Genomic DNA, 24,566 nt, shown 5'->3' with positions numbered 1-24,566 from the left:
ACATTTCTGATTCTTACAAACAGTCCCTTTAATGAACATACAAAAGGAAGAGAAAAAAGGAGAGAAACAGGAGGAACATAAGAAAAACTACTGGAGTTGTTGGTAAGTTTAGAATCTAAACTTGCCATCAACTCCAGGGGTGTCAAACTCACTTTAGTTCATGAGCCAATCACAGCCTAATTGTATCTCAAGTGGGCTGGGCCAGTAAAATTACGCCCAGTGGACAAATAGAAATAGCAGTGCATGTTATTGGAAAATTGGAATTAATGACTTCTCTGCAATTTTCACACTTTGCAAAGTCATCCAGTGGGACCCTTTGGCGGGACGGTTCTGGCCCTTGGGGAGCGCGTTTGACACCCCTGACACTCCACCAATGCACAAACATGATCTAGATGTTTGTGCATCGGTGGTTTGTGATGAATAAACACAGACTTCTACTGAACAAACCGAGGTAGAACTTTGCTTTGCATTCAGTCCAAACAAACCTTTACACTACTGGTGGTGGGTGATCAGTAGGAAGCAATTCTTCTTGATTTTAATAATTTTCCTCTCCGCATAGCTGCATGACTAACCACTGATTTAAAAAAAAAAAAAATGAAGAGTATACTGCATTATACCATTAAACTTCCAGCAACTCTTCAATACAGCTCTCCTCTCTTGAGAAACATGCACATAAGTTTTCCAAATAACTTTTTTTTAACTGTTTTTCTTCCCTGTTTTTTTTTGTTGTGTTCCGGTTTCCAACCAGTGGACAACAGAAAAACGAGGTAAAACACAAAGGCAGTTAGTAACCGGATGGAAGTTTGAGTACACGATACAGAATGAGAAACTGAATAATAGTTTGTTTCCATATTCAGAACGCTGAAGAAGAGGAGATGGCAGAAGACTTTGATGAAGTCACTCAGTCGTCCGACACGGCCACAGACGACATCGACTCTCCCACTTCAGGCTATCGTCACGCATCCCTCCTCGTCCAGAAGCTGGACTCAGCCACTTTGGGTACTGATTCAACCTGATTCAAATGCTAATTATGTAATAATAAGTCATTATTTCCTCTTTTTTAGGACTTTGTTACTTGATCAGTTCATCATCTAATTTGCAAAACTAGTGCAGTTCTTGTTCAGAACATGCCTGTTTAGAGCAGGCTGAATGCGCGACCTGTGGAGATGCTGCTTGCAGCTTTATCAAAGAACCGCTTGTACAAACGACTTCACACTCAACACTTCCTTGGGTCCTGAGCAATACACCTGCCATGACATAGATGCGTCGCACGCCCAAGTCGTGGTTACTCACGGTCAGAAACACTGCTGAAATACGCTCTAGTTCATGGGAAAAAACACCCAGGTTGCGGTTACTTGCGGTCAGAAACATCGGTGAAATACGCTCAGCGGAGGTAATTTCCAAATAGGCGTATTCGTCACTTGCTTTTACATAACCACTGCAGTTATAAAGTTGAGCATTGATATAATTAGCGGAGGTATTTTGCTGGCGGAAATTTTATTAGTGTACTAAGTTAGTATCAAGTCTTACACTAGGGAAATACAGTCTTACTTATGGGGGAAAAACACGCACGGGTAGCGGCTGTCTAACGGTCACACCGGTGAAATACACTCTGGTTTGATTCTACTTCCAGCTGACCATCTGCTGGTGTTGACTCCAGGTCGTTCGGAATCGGATGAATGGTTCTCGAAATATGCAAAGGAAAGACAGACAGACAGATTCCTTGCTTTATAGTTAGATACGTGTACATAATCTACCTTTGAAAGCAAGATCTTGCCTTATTATATCTCACAGACTCGAGAAGCATGGTGAAGCTGCAGAACATTTTCCACGAATATGAGCGCTCCATCCAAAAGGCGAGGAGTCGCCACGGGTACCTGGCGGACAAGGTGAGCAAGCTGGAAACAGAGAGGGCGGAGTTGAAGAGCTCTCTGGAGGAAGTTAAAGATTTTAAATCTGCCTTGGAGCGCAACCAGCTGGAGCTGCAGACCGAAGTCACAAACCTCAAGTGAGAACTGGTCTTGGTCTCTCTTCTCATATTTTGTGCATCGTATGGATTTCCTTTTTTTTTTGCTTATTGACTTGATATTTTGTGTATATTGTGTATTGTGTATATATATTATGTTTGAAACTTTGTGTAGATTCCAGCTGAAACAGGAGCAGGAAAATCGCCACGACGCCACCATGATGTACAACTCAACCAGAGATAAGCTGAGGAGGACGGAGGAGCAGCATCAGTTGGAGGTTCAGGAGAGGCAGAAGGTGGAGCTCACCCTCAGGAATCTGGAGCTGGAGATGAGAACGCTGGTCAACAGCATGAAACAGGTACTCCCGCTTAAACCTCTTTTGTTTTGTTTATTTTTGTCCAAAGTGTGCAGTGATTTTGTTGTGCTGTTTTCATTGTGTTGATGTTGGCTGATGTTGTATTAATAATGTGGTATGGCTGTCTTGATATTAAAGGGATAGTTCTGATTTTCTTGAAGTGGTGTTGTATGAGGTACTTATCCAAAGTAAGTGTATTACCTATAGTAGATGGCGATCAGCACACCCCCCAGACGAAGGTCTCTCCATGAACATGATTTAGATCTGATCTTAGTGTTGGCTTTTCCTGCCTCTGCGAAGGCTGATGCAGCGGAGCTCTGCACCGTGTCTCCCTGCTCTCTCCGCCCGCAGCCGGAGAGAGCAGAGGAGACACCGGCACCCGGTAGGTAACGAGACGATAGCGTTACTCGCTGATGAGCTCCGTCACTTCACAAGACACGGGAAACCTCTGTTGGTCTGGAGGAGCTGCAGCATTTATTTCTGCACAAACGTCCACTGTACATTCACTAGATATTCTCAGAGCTACTAACTCTTCTGCAGTGTGGAGTGAGCGCGCGTTCACGTCTAGAGGTGGTGCGAGCTGAACGAGAACGCGCGCGCTCTCTGAGTGATGGCAAGCAGGCAGAGGAGGAGAGGCAGCGGCCACACGCGAACGCGCATATGCGAGCGTGCATGTGTGGCGACCCGCTACATTTATACGCTTAAAAAGTTACAAATAGTCCCTTTAAACTGATATTGATTTTTTTTAGGTGGCTAAAATACATTTTGCTGCCGGCCTCGTCAACAGCAGTTTATGGCTTTACTCCCGGTGTCTGTACTTCTGCCTGTTTCTCCAAACTGGGGACGTGTTGACCGTCATCTACTGCTGTACAACCCGACTTCAAAACATCCAAACTGTTCCTTTAAGTTAACTTAGCTTTTTTGTGTAGATCATTTCACATACAGTTTGTATTTGTACGATAAGTAATAACTCATTATAGGGCATTTATTTGGAATTTTTTGGTGATGAGATGCTTCTGAGTATTTTATCAGTATCTAGCTTGTCCAGTTGTTGTTTGGTGTTTATATAATTGTTACATAAACGTGTTATATGTCTGCCAACCAGCTTGAAGAAGACCACAGTGAGACCCAGAGGCTGCTGGCTCAGGAGCGCAACGCTCGGACGCTGCAGGAGAATCTGCTCAACGGCCATCTTCGAAAGCAGCAAGAGATACAGGACGAGAACAAAAGAAACATGAGCAGAAGCAACGAGGTAATCCTCACAGAGTGACAGCCATCATTTTAGTTTTGGTTTTAGATTTAGATTCTTACAGTTTGCTCCCATTGATATTGTGGCTTAACAGAAAAATGTTCGGTAGCTCTAAGGCTTTGAAAATGTACATTTTGGGAATAAATACTACAGAAAAGAAAACCTCCCGCCTCGAGGCGATCTTAACCTGTTTCTTTCTGTTGTTCTTAGGCCTTGTCTCAGCTCACTGAGGCCAGTGACAGGGAGAGGGAGTTGCTCCAGCAGATTGCTGCCTTACAGGAGCAGCTGATCATCCTGAGAACAGACCTGGAGCGCTCCAACGCCAACAGCAGCCTCAAAGAGAGCCACATTTTGGAAGAGAACGAGGCCCTCAAGGAACAGCTAGAAGATGCTCGGCGAGATCTCAAATTCAACAGCGAAGCCCTGACCCAGACTGTCTTCACCTGCAATAACCAGGTGACCACCCTGAAGTCCGAGTTAGCTATAACGACGAGCCGTCTGGAAAATGAGCGGCAGACTCGCGAAACGCTGGACGCAGAGGTCGAGTCCACTCGTGTCCGCCTGGCCGGAGCCGTGAAGGAGGCCGAGCTTTGCCTGACGGCTCACAACGACACAGAGAGGGCTCTGCTCCGGGAGAAAGAGGAACACCAGTGGCTCAAAGACAGACTCACAGGTTAGTAGTGGTAGGAATGGATGGCCAAGTGTTTTTGTGCCTTGTTTCAGACAACATTCCCCCCTTAGAGACATGAAAGTTATTATCAAACAGCTTGGAAGAGCCGTTTGTACTCTAAGGTGCACCTTCCACTTCTTCCTAACTGGACGCGATACGAATGAGCAAATGAGCGAACATCAGTTTGTTTAAGTTTTTCCCAATGAAGATGTCCTAACGTGCTCCGTGCGTCAGCAAACAGGCAAAGCGACGTGTCGCTTGTTTGAAAAAACGCTCGCCCTGGCTCTGTTTTTGTGAAGTTTTGCGCACCTGCTCCAACTCCGACCTATTTTCACTGGTCAAAATCAACGCTGACAGTAACTGACAGTTAATCAATATCACTCTTTATATAATGGTAAGCCTATATAAAATATCACAGAGTGCAATTCACAAAAATGAATCATTCAGCTAACTTAAGAATATTACGGTAGTTCTGAATAAATATCTCAGACAATGACTCATTTGCAGAGGGAGAAATAACAATGGCGAATCTCATCCCCCTTCTCGTGCTGCGACATCGCTCGTAGTATATCTGGACAGTTTTCCGCGCTCCATTCACCAATGTTTGCTCGCTCGCTGTATGTTAAGAAGAGGTGTTATGTATAATTCATAAAATGTGCTTCTTTTCTTCATGCATATCCATTTAAGGGGAGAGCAAGAGAAAAGGGCTCGACTGTAGCAGATTTTAATTGATTCAATTTCAATTAGTGTGACTGCAAACAATACTAAAAGTCATCAATTTATCAAACATAATATTACTGTCAACTATTTCAGTTGATCCGGTTGCCTATGTCAGCATACTTTTTCCTGTGTTTAAAATAAAACAATTTGGGGTGCAACTTCACAGAACCAGTCTTTACCGTGATACTGAGTGGCTGTTGAACGGGACGCTCTGTCTGGGTCTGAACTGCTGTGGTCTGTGCTGGTTGCAGTGGCTTGTATTTAATTGTATAAGCAGCCTTTTGTAATGATCATTTTATCCTGCAATCCTTTTCGCTGAACTGGAAGCTTGTTTGTAACTCCCAAGGGTTTTTATTTCTACAGGTGATGCAGCCGGTCAACGTGAGGCGGTCGGCAGCCTGTCCCAGAAGCTGGCCAAGGCAGAGACTCGCGCGAACAGCATGGAGAATGAAGTTCATCGGGCCACGCTACAGCTGACGGAGAAAGGCCTGCTGCTGGACGTCCTGCAAAGGGAGAAGGACCAGGCGGCCGTTCGCGTCAAGGAGCTAGAAGCGTCTCTGCAGGCCGAGAGGGAGCTGAGCAGCCGCGCCGGAGCACGCCAAGAGGCCACGCAGGAGCGGCTAGCCCAGACCCAGAGTGAGGGCATGCTGCTCCGGCAACAGCTTGAGGAGGCCCAAAACAAAGGCGTTGCGAAGGAACACGCTGTGACAGAAGCCCAAGAGCGCTTCAGTGACCTTCTGTCCAAGCTGCGCTCTGACAGCGAAGAGAGAGTACAGCTAGTGGAGGAAAGAAATAAGGAGCTCGCCGGTAAGGCCGCTGATCTCCGAGATCAGATCTACAAGTTAGAGGAAGACAAGACCGACAGAGAGGTAAGATTAGAACTCTGCTGGGTGTAAGAGGATTACCTGAGGATCTCCCTTTTATATCTAATCAAACCCTGTTTTCTTCTGATTCTGTCTGAGCACAGACTAGTCTGAGGCAGCTGCAGCAGGAGCTGGCTGACTCCCTCAAGAGGCTGTCGATGAGCGAGGCTTCTCTGGAGGTCAACACGCGCTATCGCAATGACCTGGAGGAGGAGAAGGCTCGGCTCTTTAAAGACTTGGACAGGCTCAGAGGAAAGGTAACACTGCCACCATGTGGCAGCATATTCTCACTACATCTGTGATTCCTGCTGTGTTCATGATTATGACGCAAATAGGGCCGTCATTCATCACAATGTTTAATTGCGATTAATCGCATGATTGTCAATAGTTAATTGTGATGATTGCACATTTTTTATCTGTTCAAAATGTACCTTAAAGGGAGATTTGTCAAGTATTTCTTACTCGTATCAACATGGGAGTGGGAAAATATGCGGCTTTATGCAAATGTATGTATATATTTATTATTGGAAATCAATTAACAACACAAAACAATGACAGATGTTGTCCAGAAACCCTCACAGGTACTGCATTTAGCATAAAATAATAATGAAATCATAACATGACAAACTGCAGCCCAACAGGCAACAACAGCTGTCAGTGTGTCAGTGTGCTGACTTGACTATGACTTGCCCCAAACTGCATGTGATTATCATAAAGTGGGCATGTCTGTAAAGGGGAGACTTGTGGTAAACCAATAAGAACCCATTTTCATTCACATATCTGGAGGTCAGAGGTCAAGGGACCCCTTTGAAAATGGCCATGACAGTTTTTCCTTGCCAAAATTTAGAGAAAGTTTAGAAAGCGTTATTTAGCCTCCTTCACTAAAAGCTAGTATGACATGGTTGGTACCGATGGATTCCTTAGGTTTATCTAGTTTCATATTATGCCTGTATGTCAGTATCTCCACTCTAGCTTTAAAATTGAGCCCTAAAAATCGCAAGTTGCGTTAATGTGTTAAAGAAATGAGTGGCGTTAAAACCAATTTGCGTTAACACGTTATTATCGTGTTAACTTTGACAGCCCTGGAAGCAAACGCTTTAAGCTGTACTGAAATTAGATGGCTCCTTATCACAATTTTTACATGATAGAGCAGTTGGTCATAAGCGGCAAACATTTTCAGCCTGCATGTTCACCGAACTTACAGTTAAGTCCACTGTTAGCATTGCTGATGAGGCGCTTTGTCTCTGTCATACAGCTGGAGGAAAGCGAAGACCAGCATGTGCAGGCTGAGAGACGGATCAACGGTCTGAAGAGCAGTCTCGATGAAAGGGAAAAGCAACTCACCACTGCGGCTCAGAAACACCAGGAGGTGCTGTCCGCCGCGGCAGCTTCTGATACCACCATCAAACAGCTGGAGGAAGCTGTGCAAAGGTATGTACAGACACATGCTGTCCACACACACACACTTGAGATTAAAAGATCAATCAATTTATTTTATTTTATTAAATACCACATAAACAAAATTAATCATGTCAAATTAAGCTCAAAAACTCCACAATACAGAAACACTTATATATTCACTAATGTGTTAAACGTGTTGTCAGCCATGAGTCTAGATATGTTTTAGTACACCGTGTATGAATGTTTATGATGTCACATCAGGCTGGAGATCGAGAACGCCAGGCTGGAAGCTGCTGCAAAGCAACAGTCCAACAAAATTGATGCGCTTCAGAAAGGGGTTCAGGAATCTGCCATGGTGAGTGCTGCAGAGCTAAAATCACACACTCCCACTTTACACAGGATCTCGGTGGCGCCATATCAAAATACAATATCCCAGTAAAGTATCTCTTGTGACATCAAATAGCTGACCTTACGTTGTGAAGTCACTGTTATATTTTAAGGTATCCAATCTTTTTCCAGCTATCTGACTGCTCGCCTTCAGGAGGAGGGGTTGGTATTGTGGATGTAGGCTTAGTTTCTCTGTGTGGGTTTACCTCTGTATATAAAATCATATTTTATCAATTTACACAATGAAATGCACTTGGGCTTTGTGGACTTTTTGCACAAGCTGCTAGACCAGAAATCCAAACGTACGGAGGAGAAGCAATAGCTTTGCGTCGGTTTGGGTTTTTCTTGGTGACATCAAATTGTGTTTCCTCCCTTTAGCCTGATCTTGGTACGTTGGGTCTTTCTCTCCTCTTTGTCTCCAGCTGCATGATGCATGTTACTTCCTTTAGTCCAAAGAGTCTTCTCAACTTTCTAAAATGATAAACAAAAGACAAAAGCAACACAAACAAAAACCCTCCTTAATTTTTTTTTTTTCAATGCTCTTCTTATTTCTGTAGGTCAGAGGTCATTTGGAGGACTTGGTTACAAACCTCCAAAGCAGTAAGATGACTTTGGAAGACCAACTCAATCGAGAGGTTGGTGGCATATTTTGTTTCCTCACTAAGAAAACCATCAGCTCAGTTTTCCATTTCTTACTTTCATCTTCTTTTCTAGTCTTAGTGTATGTAATTCACCTGAGACCAGTCCGAGCAGGGAGTTCCTACATTTCTGAGTAACTTGCCAAATGAGGAAAGTAGTGATCTGAGAAATGTTTGCGACCGTGATAGACAAATTTCCCCTTGTCATTATAACCTAAAGAGAAATAATCAAACTCTTTTGAAGCATGTTTTTTATGAAAACAACGCTATTAGAGTTGGTTTTTTTTAATAATATTTAGAATGAATTTAACCAGGAAAAGCCTCATTGAGATAAAAAGAAATCTGGCCAAGACAGCACCAGCACATTAAAGTTAAAGTTTCAGACATACAACAAATAACCGTTACAGACAATAAAAAACATTAGTAGTAGTAGAATACCACACAATTTTGAATTCACACATAAAACAGACGAGTAGCCCTATTTGAAAAAAGGGAAGCGTTGGACAAACTATTTTGGACAGGAGGACAGGTTAAAGCAGAGAATTAATGTTAGTCAATGCGTTGATTCCATTGAGTCCTATTTTCTTCTAGTCCCCAAATAAACATTTGAAACCGACGAAGCCAATGACGTTTTGATTGTAAATGTGTCTTGAAGCAGTGCAGTGTACAACAATATCAATAAGTAGGCCAAAAATAAACTATTGAAGCAAATAGTTTCCCTTTCTGGAAAATAAGAACCAAGTGCACGTTTTACTCTTCTCAGACTTTCTCTTACTGATACATTCTAATAAAGAAATAGATCAGGTTAAACAAATGCAAAATAGGGCCACATATTTGAGACAGAGTTCCCTCACAGGTGATCATGAATTTATTTCATTAATTAATTTATTGTCATTGTGCAACACGGTTGCGCAACAAAATGCAGCTGTAGTCCCATTTTGCTACATAAGAAATACATAAAAGCAAAACTGCTTTTTGAAGTGTAGTGTGGAGGATGAGTTGATGAGTCTGCCGGAAAAGCTGCTCTATAGTCGTGCCGTAGTACGGCAGCGGATACCTCTGAAGTACGGTGAACAGCCTGTGGCTGGGGTGGGTATTGTTTTTTAATGTCCTTTGGGCTCCTTGCAGGCACCTCTTTTCACCATGTCACTGATGCTTGGTAGATGGGTGCCAATGACGTTCTGGGTGGTTTTAATCCCCTGCTGCAGAGCCCTCCTGTACTGGGCCCTGATATTCCCACGCCAGTTTGTAATGTTTCTGGTCAGGATGCTTTCTATTGCTCCTCGGTGAAAGTGATGAACAAGACCTTGGCAGGACCTTTTGCCTTCTTAAGTTTCCTTAAAAGACATTTTGAGCAAGCTGACAGGAACCTTTTTATAATATGTATATGTATGATAATTGAAGTCCTTGCGTCCGTCTTTCTCTTTCATAGGTCCAGAAGCAAAGCATGCTGTCTCACACAGCCCAGGACTCTCAGGCCATGTGGGAGGAGGAGCTGAAGAGCCGCTCTAAGTTGGGACTGCGCCTGGCGGAGCTTGAAAAGGAGAAAGGAGACTTGAGCACCCAGGTGATCATAGTGATGCATTTCATATGCAGGCTGATGTTGTATATATTGAGTTAAACATCCAATCCCCCCCCCCCCCCCACACTGATCATAAGATACCATAGTTTGGGTCTCAAGAGTTATCGACCTGATGCCTGTGTTCCAGATGGATATAGAAAAGAAGAAAGCCAAGAAGATAGCGGAGCAGAAGAAGGCTGTAGACACGCGGCTGGATCAAGAGATGAAGAGAAACACAGATCTACAGAAAGAAATGTACAGGTGACTCCTAGCCTCCTCCTCCTCCTCCTCCTCCTCCTCCTCGCACCCTCCTCACCCACGGCAGTAACTTCCTCCTACTGTTTAGACACAACTGAGATCCAGTAGAGCGCAGTCTTTTCCAGCTTACGTGGCTCCTGGTGCTCCACCAATGTGTGTATCTGGTGTGAGGGTTTCATTTGAATAAGTCCACACAGTCCCTGTGTTTGTCTGGTGTTTTTGTTTTTTGTGTGCCCTTTGAGGGATTTTGAGTTTGCCTTTGAGGTTTGTGTGTTTTGATGTTTTTTTTAATCTGAATTTGTCACATTTAGTATAAATGAGTTGCAAGTTGTCAAAACTGGTTGTAACTTTGTGCAGTATATGAATAATAATACTGTTAATAATGGATATATTTGCATATCATTGGTCAAGCTGATCTATAGTCTCTGAGCAAAGCCATGTGTATTAGGTCATTACTTAATTCTGGGTTGTTAGCTGGTCTTCAGAGGACAGGTTTGTATTAGACACTCGCTTTGTTTACTTATAGTATTTGTGCATATGTGTTTAAGGTTGCGTACTTTATTGAAGACTGCAAAGAAGAAGTTGCGGGATCAGGACACAGGCGGAGCTGAGTTTGGCTCTCCTATGACCAGTCTACGGATGGACCAAGGCAGACACACCCAGGCCGACAGTGCCTTTGGACGAATGAAAGAAAAGGTTTGTCTGTGTGGTGTCCCCACGTAATATACAGTCTGTTACTAGTAGTAGAGTTTGAAACTTTCTCTTGAGCAACATGTCCTCTGTCTTTCTCGCGTTACCAGGTGGACGATCTGCAGGTGCAGCTGGAGAAGGAAGGGTCCCGTCGCAGCCAGCTAGAGAAGGTGAACGGCGACCTCAAGGATCAGCTGTCCTCCCTGAAGAGCTTGAGCCGCAGCAACGACCAACTGGAGAGGGGCAAGAGGCAGCTGGAGGAGGAGGTGCTGGACCTGAGACGCCGAATGGAGGCCGCTCAGATTGAGCAGAGCCAGGTGGAGCAGTACCGCCACGACGCAGAGGACAGGGCCCGTCAGGAGCTCAAACAGAAACTGGAGCAGGTCAACATCTTCCTGCAGGTAAAAGAAGCTCTGTCAACTGGATGAAGTTTATTGGTTAATATGAACAAAGTGGCCTGAACACACATCACTGAGCAAATACTCGATTACAACAACGAGTGAGTGCCCAACGGAAACAGAAATATAAAAGAAACTTAAAGAATATACACTGTATATATATAAAATCAATACGGTTATGAATAATGTGAACGCTACACTAGTTGAGTCAAAGTTAGTTGTACTAAGTTTGGAAATAACTGAACGGGTTGGTTCAGACTTTTTAAAGTGGGGTTGCATTCTGCGAGGTAAAATAACTGTTTTGTGAATTGAGTCTGGTCTGGTCTTGAAGTCCGCAATATACAGCGAGGTAAAGAGGCTGTGGACGGGAGAAGTAGAAAAACTTATTTTAGCCACCTAAAGAAAATCAATAACAGTTTCAGTGTTCGCTATATTTAGAATACTTTCACTGCTTTAGCTTTACCCCGTCAGACAGCCCTTTACGATGAGGAACTGAAGCCGTTATATTGCTGTCTTCAAGACCAGACCAGACCCCATTCACAAAAACAGTCATTTTACCTCAAGGAACACAGGAGCTGCTGGTCTACCGCTGCATCCATCAGGTAGTTTGTTTGTGTTATTGTGTGACTTTCGGATCCAAACTAACGTGGAACACCACTGGGAAGCTACAGAATGATATAAAAAAACAACTCAAAAACAATAAACCCGCCCTTCAATCGTTGTGTGAACGTGTACATAGTTGCTTTGGTCCACGTGTCTATTAAAACATCACTAAGCCTGATTTAATACATCTGTTTGTCTCTCAGTCCCAGGCAGCATCCCAAGAAGCACTAGATCAGATTAAAGCGACCAACGAGGCCAACCTGCGCTCCCAGCTGGAGCAGAAGATCCGGGAGATGGAGGGGGAACTGGGCCGGGCCCGCACCACCCATCACGACAGCCTCAACCAAAGAGACTCCACGCGCACGGAGCTAGAGCGATACCGCCAACTTCACTCCGAGGAGCTACGCCTCCGCAAGTCCCTGGCTGCCAAACTAGACAGGTGAGACCAGCTTGTTGTTCATAGTTTCTACGGAGGGATCTGTCTTTGGTGTAATCGGACATAAACGGTGCTGATGGTGACAAACTATTGTATTGTATGAATTATTTTCCCCACAGAGCCAACGGTCGGCTCGCAGACGCCAATTCCAAGTTGCTCAACGAGCGCAGCAGGTCTCTGATCACCAGCAGCATCGCAAACGGTAGCCTCGGAGGGCCCTCGCTGGACGTGGGCTCTTTGGGTCAACCGGCACACTACGGGGCCTCGCTGGGGCCCCTCAACAGGAGCCTCAACCTGGGACTGTCCCTCCGAGGCCCTGTCACTGACGGGCAGAACAGCCGGGTGGAGGACTACCTCGCCAAGGTCTGTGTGGTCATTCAATCAAATAAATAAAATCAAACACGGTGATTACAGTGTTAATATTCTTTATGGAGACAAGTTTATTTACGTTGGGCCATTTTCATTTCCATAGCGCCATGGTGTTCAGCGTTGTTATTGTGTAACTGGTGCCGTTTTGTTCATAGATGTTGCTTTTTATACACAAGTTCGACATTAATCTGGGAGTTTTTTGAGGCATTACTCATCAGTTATTTCAGATAGACATTCTTCCCCCTGTTCTTTTTCTCTTCTTCCTCCTGCACATTGTTTCTCCCTCACTCGATCTCTAGCCTTTATGGTAGTGGGACTTTACTTCTAACCTGTCTTCTATTTCTCACTCCTTTTTAGCTTCTAGCTCAAAAGTCTGTCTCTCACCTCTCCTTTCTTCAGCCAGACCCATAACCAGGTGTGTAGATGTGTTTAGCTCAGTGTCTGATTGGCTGCTGTTCCCTTCACCCTGCTTGTGGGCCTACTGTACATGTATGGCTCTGTTCACATGCAAAACATGTGAAAGCATTTAACATATTCTGCAATTTACAGAATATGTATATATATTTACTGAGCTTTCCCAATACTGCATTCAGAGGAATGCATTTATTTTTCAAATGATGAATCCTGTAATCAAATCAGTTATCTTGGAGTGGAAAACTATATTTATATATATTTTTATTACAGTGGTCCTCTTTGTTGCAGAGCTTCTTGCTGCTTCATCTTACAGGAATTACCCACTTAAAGTATTCACACAGTTGGTATTATAACTGAAATAACAAATTGTCAAAACTGATATAATAAATATTATCATAACTTAATGGTTTAATGGCAATAAACTGCAGGTTGCAAATAATGTAAATGTGCAGGAACCCTGGGTTTTGCATCGTGCGGTTAGTCACATAACTGATGATAACCAGCTGAAACTTCAAACCCTCCTCCCTCCTTGATTCTCTGCTTTGAGTCGACTCTCTCCATGCTCTGAAGTTGACTGCTAGAGAAGAGATTATGTGGCTTTCTTAAAGAGTAATTTGTACTTTTAATAATTTGTCTATTATAAAGCTGACTTTAGTATGCCCCCCACACAAGTTAATTTAATTATATATATATATATATGCCTACCTAGATGTAATTAATAATTGGAATAAAATGCAGTAATTTATTGTCTGATACAAGACAACACAGTTGAACATGTGCAACGCACAAGACAGAGTGCTATATGTGTATATTGGAGAGGTGTGACAAGCTTACATACATATTACCAACATACCGACCATGCAGTTGAGTGTATTTTGGTCCCACTAGCCTCGTGTCTTACCTTATACATACAACAAAGACAGTGTGAAGAAAAATGTTGTTTGGAAAAGGCACCGTTTAACTACAAAATGGACAGATCTCACTTTTCATTTAAGGGCTAATAACAGACAAATGAAGCTAAAGTAAATACATTAGGGTACAGGAGCTTTGAATTGATTTAAGCTTTTTTAACATGTACATTTGAACTAATACAAAATATATAATAGGTAGCTGTACCATCCAGAAATATCCATGTCTATAGGTGTGTATACTAAAATAATAACAAAACTTTACTTATACAGCACTTTTACAATTGAGCAAATACATACCAGATATATACTGTATGTATTTAATGTTTGCATATGTACACACGCATATCTAATTGTGCATGTATAGTGAAATACATACAATTCTGGAATAATAACAGTTAACAGAGCAATATCATCAATCAATCAATCAGACTTTATTTATATAGCACCTTTCAAACAAGTCAAATGCAACTGAAGGTGCTGTACGGAGGATTGAGTGTTAAAAATGGATTTAGAGACTAATGCACACCAAAACAACCAAGATAAAAGTTCATTGAGTAAGAAAGCAATAAGAGATGAGTGTTTAAGATAATAAAAGATAAATAAAATACAATGAAATAAAAATAACAATACAAACGAATAAATACAAATTTTGAAACTACACAAAATAAGCAGATTGTAATCAAATAATGTCATTTTTAATCAAATAAAATAGAATAAAAGATAATAATGATCAGCAATAAAATGTTGATTAAATAAAATAGAGTAAAATAAACACTATAATGATGATGATAAATAAAATAAGTATAAACAATAAAAACCATAAAATTATAAAACTCTACATGAAAGCCAGACTAAATAAATGGGTATTTAGTTAATGTTTAAAAAAAAATATATATATATATCATGTCATCGATATGTTGCGTGCAGACCATCATGGTTTTACAAGTTAGTTATCAAGAACATTTCTCCTTAAAGGGACTGTTTGTCACTTCTTACACGTATAAATCAATCCGGGTCGGTGTCCCATGTGTGCTGCGTGTGGCTACGCTTTTCAGACTCAGACTCCAATACAAACTACAGTGAAGCACCAAAACCGCAAAGTTGTATCTAGTGAAGCCCATCTGCTAAACAGTGTTGGCCGCGGTCGGAGGACGCGGGGGAGACCGTAGCTTTGGTCTCCAGGACCGGAGTCTCTGCTGTACTCTGCTCCTCTGCCTGCTTGCCTTCACTCACACACCACGCGTGTTCTCGCTCTACCTCACGTGCATGCGCGCACACTCCACACTGCAGGAGAGTTAGTAGCTCTGAGAATGTCTAGTGGACGTTTGTGCAGAAATAACTGCTGCAGCTCCTCCGGGAGAGAGGTTTCCCGTGTTTTGTGAAGTGACGGGGCTCCGCAGCGAGAAACGTTATCGTCCGCGGTCGGGAGGCTAGGGAAGGAAAAGCCAACACTAGGATCAGCATTGATTCATGGAGAGACCTTCGTCTGGTCAGCTAACATTACTGCCAAGCAGCTGAAATATAGAGTGATATTGTGCTTTTAGCTGACGTGTGTCTCCTCACTGTTTTGAGCGATGCTCGTTCATGTCTATGTAGAGCGAGCACAAGCGCGAGCAACAGGACGCTGACTTTCGTTGACTTAACGGCCACAGGTGTCGCTGTTAACAAGACATTTCTGATTCTTACAAACAGTCCCTTTAATGTAAGATATAGACATTCAGATATTCACCAAAAAAAATGCATCTTGTACTATTTGCATCATTTGGGGAGAATCTGACACCAGTTGACCCAAACTGACTCAGCTTTTGCCACTTGCAGTAAGATTTAAAAGGCAACATCAGACAGCCTGCAGAAACTCGACACTAAAGCAGATCTTGCATGCGTGGCATGTCCTGCTGTGTTTCACATCATAGTCCTGATTCTTGCAGTGTTTGTTTTTTTCATTATGAAAGTGTCAATAATATGTGTTGCCATTTACATTAGTATAGTGTTTGGTGGTGAAATATCATCCTTGTTTCTTTGTCTGTTCATTAAAACGTGTAAGTATTTATTTTTAAGGCCATATTTTTTTCAGTTTATTTTTAGCTGATATTTGCCACCAAAACATTGGATCTCCAATCTAACGACAACTTTGCCTTTTGTTTTCCAGATGCAGAGTGAGTTGGATAGAAACATATCAAAGGAATTAAACAATGGTGAGTGCACTGAAGCTGGAAACAGATCTTAGCGGTCTTATAAAGTCTTTAATTGATTAGATAGTGGCAGTGTTTGACTTGTAGCTGCTGCTCCGTGATGCTAACGGCGGTCTCTCTCTGGTCCTCAGCCACAGCAGAGCTGGATGTTGCTTCAGCCCGTATGTCACCGGTGGGCTCTGCCTCCAGGGTGGAGCTGGACCCCGTCAGCAGGGCGACGCAGCAGTACTTGGAGGTACTAAAGAAGAACAATATGATCTGAACGCGCATCGCAGCAACTCGCAGTCAAACATATTTCAGCCATTCAAAAAAATGTAAAGGTATAATATGTAACAGTTGTTTGTAAACACACAGCAGTCTACGTTGGCCACGCCTCCTCGGCTCAAAGAACGAGCGAGCAAGAGAGAGAAAGCAGCGATGGTCGAGCGAGCTATAGAGTGAATGAAGAGAGGGAGCAGTGTTAGTGAGAGCAAAGCAGCGAATCAGAGGAATAAAACATTTTCAGATTGCGGCGGCGGTTATGTTCTAGTGCACAAATAAACACGACCACAATTCCACACGACCTTGCGGGACGTTACTGAGTTGCCAGATTTTATAATGAATGCGGCCGAAGGTGCAGGCTTCATCCTGTCCGCTGTCACTCGGCGCTGCTCTCGGTTAAACTGACACAGAGGAGCAGTGGAAACACCGTCTGGAACACATACCACATAGTTGTCACTACATGACTTTAGCCCTGATTTTCCACTCCCTGACAGTTTTTAAAGCTCCCCTGGCTGCACACCCTGCGCGCTGTTATCGGCTGCCGGTCGCACCCCCACGAGGGGCACAAAGCCACTTTGCTAACACCCAGAAACGTCCCGAACACGGCGAAATCCAGAAAGAAAAAAATCCAGGCAGAGGGCTGCAGGGTCTCTGCAGACACAGACACCGCCACACACTTCTAGTGGGTCATAAGTGAGGATTGAGAGGGACTGTTTTAGTGTAGATACATTATTTTATTGTTGCATATTATACCTTTAAATACTGACTGCACCAACAATAAGGCCAAAGCCACCGTCCAGTCATATAACACCAACTTTGTACGTATTTACTCTGTTATGAAAGAAAGCAAACATAATGCACGTTGCACTTAACCACTCAGGAGCAAAGGGCATGAGTCATATATAAATATATATATATATTGCGTCATTGATGGGTACAATTAGAGAGAACCTCGAAAGTATTTGTTCCTTCTGACCAGTTCTGTTCCATATTTAACTGTTTTGTTTCTATTAGCACACTAGATATATATATACAGAAACGTGGTTTGGATTTTTATTTGTGAATATTGGTGTTGCTAAACTTCTCTAAGTATTTGATGTATGCATCATTAATAATTTTGCCAAGATATTACATTTGGTACGTGCCATCAAATGGTGCAATATCTGTCTTGGTCTTACTTTATTAGGCTCGTTGGAGTATTGTGTTTATGATTATTTTATTTATTCATTAACATTTGTTTTTTTATGAACATGATATACTTGAATAAGACGAGCTGGAATCCTCTCTGGCTATGAAACAGGGTGACTACATTTGTATAAAGCTTTTGGTCAGCTTGATTTTAGGGGCCGCCAAAAGTGACACACGTTTTGTTTGTTTGTTAGTTTTGTTTCATTATTCATAAATACTGTAACAGAACACATATAGGAAAACATTTATGACGCCTGTACATTACAGAAGACTCTAAAATTGTAAATAAAAAATAAAAGTAAAAAAAAAAAAAACTGAACTTGAGTGAGCTATTGTTGTCTGGACTGGACATGAGAATAAAAGACCAGGGATTTGTACCGGCTTTTCTTAAATTCATCACTAAGTTTGCTGTAAAGGAGTCTGAAAATGACTAATCTCCTTTTTAAGGTTCATTTTGAACAGATAAAAAAATTATTAATTTGCAATTAATCACGATTAAATCAATTACAAGCCCTAATTATGTTAAAATGATTGTGTTAAAATAAATAATCATATAGTATATTTACTAAAATATTATGTACATTCACAGTATAAGTATCCCCCTTTTTCCATTTACTGTAACTAAAAGTTTTTACACCTTTTAAAACCTCCAATAGATTCTGAGAGTATCTGACTGATTAGTAAAGGTGATGAACAGTATATATTATTATATATATATATTATTATAATCAGTTGAGCTGTATAAGAAGAGTATATGTTTCGTACTGACCTCTCGTTTGATGGAATCACGCCTTATTCTGCAGTTATTGTGTGCAGAACTTGCTTTAGATTCCAGGTATCTTTAAATTCAAGATAAAAAAATGCAGCTTACTATCAATATTTCATGCACAGGCATTTTTAACCCAACCCTCATTAGCTATGTTTTGATGTACTTCTCTTTACCCTCCTCCTCCTCCTCCTCCTCTTCCTCTCGCACTCCCAAACACATGAAACTTGATGATATGCGCTGGTTTAGAAAGCGTTCCCCTCACTTATTAAAATGAGACAATGTGTTTATGATTGCCCCCCTCTGGTGTGTCTCTCTTCCCTTTGATCCGTCCTCTCTGCGTCAGCCTCAAATGTTAGATATTCAAATCTGGTTACATTTATTTTTGTTTCCTTTACAGCAGATGGGCACATCTGACAGACTGACTATTAGGTGTTATTATTTCCCCTTTTTTTTTCTCAATAGACGCCACTTCATACGCTACACGTAAACCTGGTTTTGATTGAGGAGGTTACAACCGTTGTCATAAAGCTTTGGAGGCGGGCGAGAATACAAATAGACAGATACTGGAATATAAAAAAGTGTTGAAAGGGTTGTTTTTGAAAAGCAGCTCAGGTTTAAAACAAACCGCTCCTCACTGGGTCATCCTCCGTCTTGTGATGCCCGGTCTTGTTATCTCAGACTGCCAGTCCGACAACTGTTAAGAAAACAACCTCGAGCCTCCGACGCATGATGAGGTTGTCAACTGAACAGTCTGTTTTATTTATTAAATCTTACTAACATGATACAAAATGTGCAAAAGCATCTCTCAGACTCAATACCGCATGAGAGCATGACACAAAATACTGTAAGGACAGTCAAACATTTGTCAAGCCATATCAATAAGGATGCTGCTCTTCGGAAATATTGACCAAATATTTATTTATTAATTTACATTAACTGGTCATTTATACTTTATGTAAATATTATTTCCCAGGATAAAAATCAGTGGTCTCAATCTGAATGCCCCTCAATTTTATTTATTTATTTTTTTATTTTTTTTACCTCATTTAGTTTTTTCCCCTTACTTTTATTTTCAAGGCCTTAAAGTGGCAGTAGTCAGTATATTTTTGGCATCATTGGGGAAAAATCCCATAATAACCTTTCAGCATATTGTAATTCAAGTGTTCTGAGAGATAACTAGACTTCTGCTCCTCCTCATGGCTCTGTTTTCAGGCTTTAGAACATCTAGCCGGTGACGGGAGACTTTGACCAATCACAGGTCATTTCAGAGAGAGAGAGAGAGCGTTCCTATTGGCTGTGCTCCGGTCATGTGACCGGTAGTTTGCCGTTCCTTCAAGAGAATTCACAATGGCTACCGCGACACAAACTTTCTCATTTTACAGCTAAACCGTGCACTACAAGATGATTCTGACAACATCTGAGGAGAGAACTAAGCATTAACATAACAGAATATTGATTCATATTTGATCAGCGCTGCCTAGTTTGACCGTTTGGTCGGAGTTCGCGACTGATTGACAGCTGGCTCTCATAGACAGCAGATGGACAACAGACCTCAGATCAGCTCTGACTGCTTGTTTTCCTCCGGTCTGTGGAATCTAGTAGATGCTGTTAGGAGCACCGGAGGACACAGATGAACATGATTTTTTTTCAGGTTACCTCCTAACTTTTTTTAATCATATTTTCTCCAATCTCACCGACTTCAGCTTTAATATTCTTGCAAGGCTACAAAATCAGCATAGAAATTGTCTCTTTTATTTTACATTTAATTTAGCAAATTAACGCCTAACTGCCCGAGTTGTCAACGCTTGTTTGACCAAGATCTCTCTGATGTTCCGCAGCGCACTTGACACTAAAATGTCTCTTTCTAAACCTAAAAGAAAAATGTAACTGAAGGACAGACAGTTTCAAGAGAGGTGGGCATTTGATTATTTTTTTTTGTTTAATGTGACTATTTCCTGTCTCATCTACAGGGAGAAATTAAAGAAATAAATAACTCGTTATATAATATTAAACAGGATTACTAAACATAACAGGGTATGGAGAGACACAACAAAAAAAACACCAGTTACAAATCCCATGGTGTCCAAATTATCATTTTTATCGACCCTAAATAAATGATGTACTAAACTGATTTGGGGAACAAATCGTGAAGTAAAAGTAAAAGTAAACAAACTGGAGGTTTGGGAGCCCCCGACCTCAATCTTCTATTAAAAAAGTCCTTTTATTAAACATGTATCTGATGCATTGAGCAGAGGTGCCACTTGGACGCGAAATAAAGCCCACTGGAATAAATTAAATGGGAAAGCCAGATCAGAAATCCATCCCATATTATAAATTAATCGTAAGTGATTTTTCTGACTAAATACAAACATTTGAATGTAACCTGGTCTGGCTCTGCCGCTAAAGATATTTACACAATAATGAATGAAAATACAAATGGAGGTTTGGATATATATGTATATGCATATTGGTGACAGAGTGTGGCTGATCTCTGTATTAAGACTTCCTGTCAGGGTGGTAGCAAAACAAAATGTCCTATGAATCATTGTGACCACGATGAAATGTTCCAACATCTGGTGCCGGTTGGTTATGTGCCATAAATACACACATCTGGAAAACTACAACCAAAGTCGTCATTGAACAATCGACGGTCTCCAGTAATGCTGTCGGTAACCACACAGTCTTGAAGTCAACAGTTTTTGTTCTCCTCATCTGCCCTGGGACACTTTGCCGATTTAATGAATATTTATGGAATTGTCTTTGTTGTTTTTATTAGTGTTTATTGTTGTGTGTTCATCACTGCTGTAGGGGCCACTGTACCCTCACCTCTTATCTATTTTTGTGAATCGGTGGTGGAGGCTCCAGTGTTCGACGGTATATATGGTAAAGGTACGAGGCTCATTTTGTATTATTTTTTTTTTGTTGTTTTGATCAATTTCGTGTTTCTTAATGCTGCATATGTTTTAATAATACAATGTTATTAAAGTTTTATTCACAGAAAAAAAAGATATAAAATGATGAGACGATGATGACAGTGGCCCACCGTTCACTCTGAGAGTGTCTAAACAAATACATTTACTGTGTGGTGTCTGAGTCTTTTCTTATTAGCCTCAGAGCGGTTATAGTTTGAATTTAAGCCGAACAGAAACAATCAAGTTGGAGTGTTGAAGTGACCGAGAGCAACGTAGCCAGTGGAACCCAGGTAGTTTAGGTCTGAAGACACCTTGTGTGTAAATAGTGTTTCAAACACTACGATTACTTGAATCAGCTCAACAAATCACAGATCATTTGAAAGTTTTAAATTGACGAATTTAAACTCCCCAAAGATTTTTAAAATTAATAAAAATAAAAAAGAGGACAGAGTATTCATGGGGATTCAGATATGAAAAATGTGTCATTAATATTATTAATAATAATAATTTATTGTAATTAGTTTTCACCAGTTGTAACTCCTTTTCATTTTTTATACTTTTATTTAAATTTTTCTTATTTGTGCATTTGCTTTTTTATGGATTCATATTTTATCATATTACTATTTTACTATAAAAATAAACACAAAGGTTCAGGTTTGCAACTAATGATTATTATTATTATACATTATTGATTCATCTGCAAATTTATTTTCCAAATTTATCAAATAATTGTTTGGTGTAGCTTAATAACGTCTTGAAATTAAAGATATATTGAGGATATTCAATTTATTGACACATAAAATACAGAAAAGCAGGAAATCCTCACAAATGAGAAGCCAGAGCGAGAAAAGATATTTGTAATTTTTGCTTTGAAAAATGACTTAAATGTTTAATCTAATAACAAAATAGTTGCCAGCTAATTATCGTTTGGTCGACTTAATTACAAAACAGATCTTTCTCTGTTTCCTGCGTCTAATCACACCAAACGTTGTTCGCTTTATTGTGTTTGTTTTGTACCACCATATAATGAAAAGCGATGGTACTGCCACTTAGGTAGCATCATTTTAGTGGTGATTTCAAATCAGAACTCGAAGGCAAATATAAACATCCATCTTAAAACAATGTGTCTCTAACATCTGTCGCTTCTGGATTCACTGTGACAGTATCAGCCGTGTGTGACTGGTGCAGGTAGACATCAGCTGTGGGTAAAGGGTATAACAAATTGAGGGGGACAAGTGGAACAAACCTGAGTGTTTATTTGTTGGTGTACGCTCGCCATGCTCTAAATTGGACGTCACCGCTGCTTCTTGTCACTAGCAGAATCCGAATGTGTTGTGGGCAAAAGAGATACTTAAATTCGATTTACTCGCTCTAACATGATTTAAATGAGCTCTTGGCTCGCCCGGTTACAGATTGACAGTGCCGTCTTTATCGCCCGCTTTGTTTTATTTTTGGCTGTTTACTCTGCCTCTCCGCTGTCATCTCACACCGACGACTTTAAAGGGAGCCGGCTTCGATCTCCCAAGATCTGGGGGAGAATAAGCATCCTTTTATGTTCTTAAGTGCTTCATATGACAGATATGAAAAGGGATTCAAGAGAAAGCTGACAAGTTTTTTGTCGCCCCTGTTCCTCAGCTGCAAAGAGCTGCGCAGGAAGAAGTCAAACCTGCAATCTTATAACATGAGAACAACGTACAAAACTGAGCAAAGAGGTAGAGCCCTCTGGTTCAGGGTCCCGCTGGGTCAAAATCATTACATGCAACTTGATGTACAAACAAAAGGCTTTATTTCTGTAGAATAAAGCCTGAATCTTTAAATGCACTGTAGCCTGCACACGCTGCTAGTTTCTGTGCTCGTTTATTAGGAATATGACCATTTGGTTGTGCAGCAATGTGAACAAGAACAACAACATTATAGAGTATTAATGAGTCCCACTCTGGCTTCAATTGTATTCACCCTGGCTAAATGACCTTGACACATTTCTTTTAATATTTCAAAAGGTCCTTGAATCTATTTTCCACAAAATCAACCAGATGAGATAGCAGATAAGTAATGCATCTACTCCTTCCTCTTGTCAGCGTGGTTACAGTGAGATGAGAATGCACAGAGGCGCTTAGTTTAGCTTAGCATGAAGACTGGAAACAGCTAGCCTGGCTCTGTCCAAAGTTCAGAAATGTGCTCCTCTAAATCTCACTAATTAACACTCTGTATCTTGTTTGTTTAATCTGAACACAATCAGAAGTGCCAATTTGTGGTTTTACATGTAATAAAAGCACATAACTCTCAGTGTGATTGCCAGGCGATGAGCAGAGACGCCGCACCAAAGTGCTGGCAACCTCCGGGTCTGAGAAGTGAAGCCGACGCTGAAGTGCCGTAAACCTGCATTCTTTCTAACAACCAGCAGGGGGCGACTCCTCTGGTTGCAAAAAGAAGTCTGATTGTATAGAAGTCTATGAGAAAATTAGTTTACTTCTCACTTGATTTATTACCTCAGTAAACATTGTAAACATGAGTTTATGGTCTCAATCTCTAGTTTCAAGTCTTCTTCAATACAGCATGATGTTCATTTAGTAAATTATGGTCCCATTTATAGTCAGATAGACCATAAAGCAGGGGGTTGTGTCCAGAAGGTAACCTGCAAATTGTGAAAACGTGCAAAAACTTGCAAAAAACTCTTGCAAGACTTGCTACCCGACGACCTATCCTAACCTTAAACATACAAGGTCAACGCTTTACCTTAACCGTCTCGCGAGAGTTATTCAATTTGCGTCTTACCTTCTAGCCACGACCAAAGCAAGGTATGCTTGTGACCTTGTGATTGACAGGTCGCTACCATGGCGTTGTCCGGTCTGGGAGTTTTTCCGTGTTTTTTTCGTCTTACAACTTTAACCCTTTCACAGTTTGTGTTTTCAGTTCATGAAAGTTAATTGTAACATTTTGTTGCCTAAAAATGTCTAATGATGTTGTACTTAGCTCCACCCTCTCGTGTCAAATCTGGTTGCAAACAAACCAATGGGTGACATCACAGTGACCACTTCTTATATACAGTCTATGCTTTAGATATGCTGCGGGTTAGATTTGTTGTTTTTACTTTGGATTGAGCCAAGCTAGTTGTGTCCTCCATCTTCCAGGCTTCATGCTAAGCTTATAGCTAATCGCCTCCTGACTCCAGCTCGGGACTTAACGCACAGACATGCTGAGAGTGGTATCAATGTTCTCATCTAATTCTTGGACAGAAAACAAATGTGTGAATTTCCCAATTTCTTTCTACTTATTTCGAAGTGCTTTAGGTCATTTAGACACTTAAAATCCACTTTATGAGTGAAGCTTTAAAGTCAAATCTTTCCCCTTTGG

General features: G+C 41.3%; 1 protein-coding gene across 10 annotated transcripts in view; it reads left to right on the top strand.

Annotated features, from left to right (window-relative positions):
• Positions 1-17,845, top strand: part of ankrd26 (ankyrin repeat domain containing 26) — a 40,522-nt gene extending 22,677 nt beyond the window's left edge. For 8 of the 10 annotated variants that reach the window (XM_074633983.1, XM_074633980.1, XM_074633981.1 and 5 more), the window contains 21 exons: positions 749-767; positions 858-999; positions 1,795-2,008; positions 2,142-2,325; positions 3,428-3,574; positions 3,782-4,244; positions 5,325-5,830; positions 5,929-6,081; positions 7,080-7,255; positions 7,487-7,580; positions 7,745-7,774; positions 8,170-8,247; positions 9,683-9,817; positions 9,960-10,072; positions 10,618-10,765; positions 10,870-11,160; positions 11,964-12,199; positions 12,316-12,559; positions 16,040-16,085; positions 16,214-16,317; positions 16,437-17,845. In XM_074633983.1, coding sequence (XP_074490084.1) covers positions 749-767; positions 858-999; positions 1,795-2,008; positions 2,142-2,325; positions 3,428-3,574; positions 3,782-4,244; positions 5,325-5,830; positions 5,929-6,081; positions 7,080-7,255; positions 7,487-7,580; positions 7,745-7,774; positions 8,170-8,247; positions 9,683-9,817; positions 9,960-10,072; positions 10,618-10,765; positions 10,870-11,160; positions 11,964-12,199; positions 12,316-12,559; positions 16,040-16,085; positions 16,214-16,317; positions 16,437-16,523 — 3,610 coding nt within the window. In that variant the 3' untranslated portion in view covers positions 16,524-17,845. Of the gene's footprint in view, positions 1-748; positions 768-857; positions 1,000-1,794; positions 2,009-2,141; positions 2,326-3,427; positions 3,575-3,781; positions 4,245-5,324; positions 5,831-5,928; positions 6,082-7,079; positions 7,256-7,486; positions 7,581-7,744; positions 7,775-8,169; positions 8,248-9,682; positions 9,818-9,959; positions 10,073-10,617; positions 10,766-10,869; positions 11,161-11,963; positions 12,200-12,315; positions 12,560-12,922; positions 12,981-16,039; positions 16,086-16,213; positions 16,318-16,436 lie in introns of those variants that run through there. The other 2 variants (XR_012593690.1, XM_074633976.1) reach the window with 2 other exon arrangements.
• The last annotated feature ends 6,721 nt before the right edge of the window (positions 17,846-24,566 follow it).

The sequence above is a fragment of the Sebastes fasciatus genome, chromosome 4 (assembly GCF_043250625.1).
Source record: "Sebastes fasciatus isolate fSebFas1 chromosome 4, fSebFas1.pri, whole genome shotgun sequence".
NCBI lineage: Eukaryota > Metazoa > Chordata > Actinopteri > Perciformes > Sebastidae > Sebastes > Sebastes fasciatus.
The sequence above is the reverse complement of the archived record's forward strand: the minus strand, read 5'-3'. Positions and strand labels throughout refer to the sequence as shown.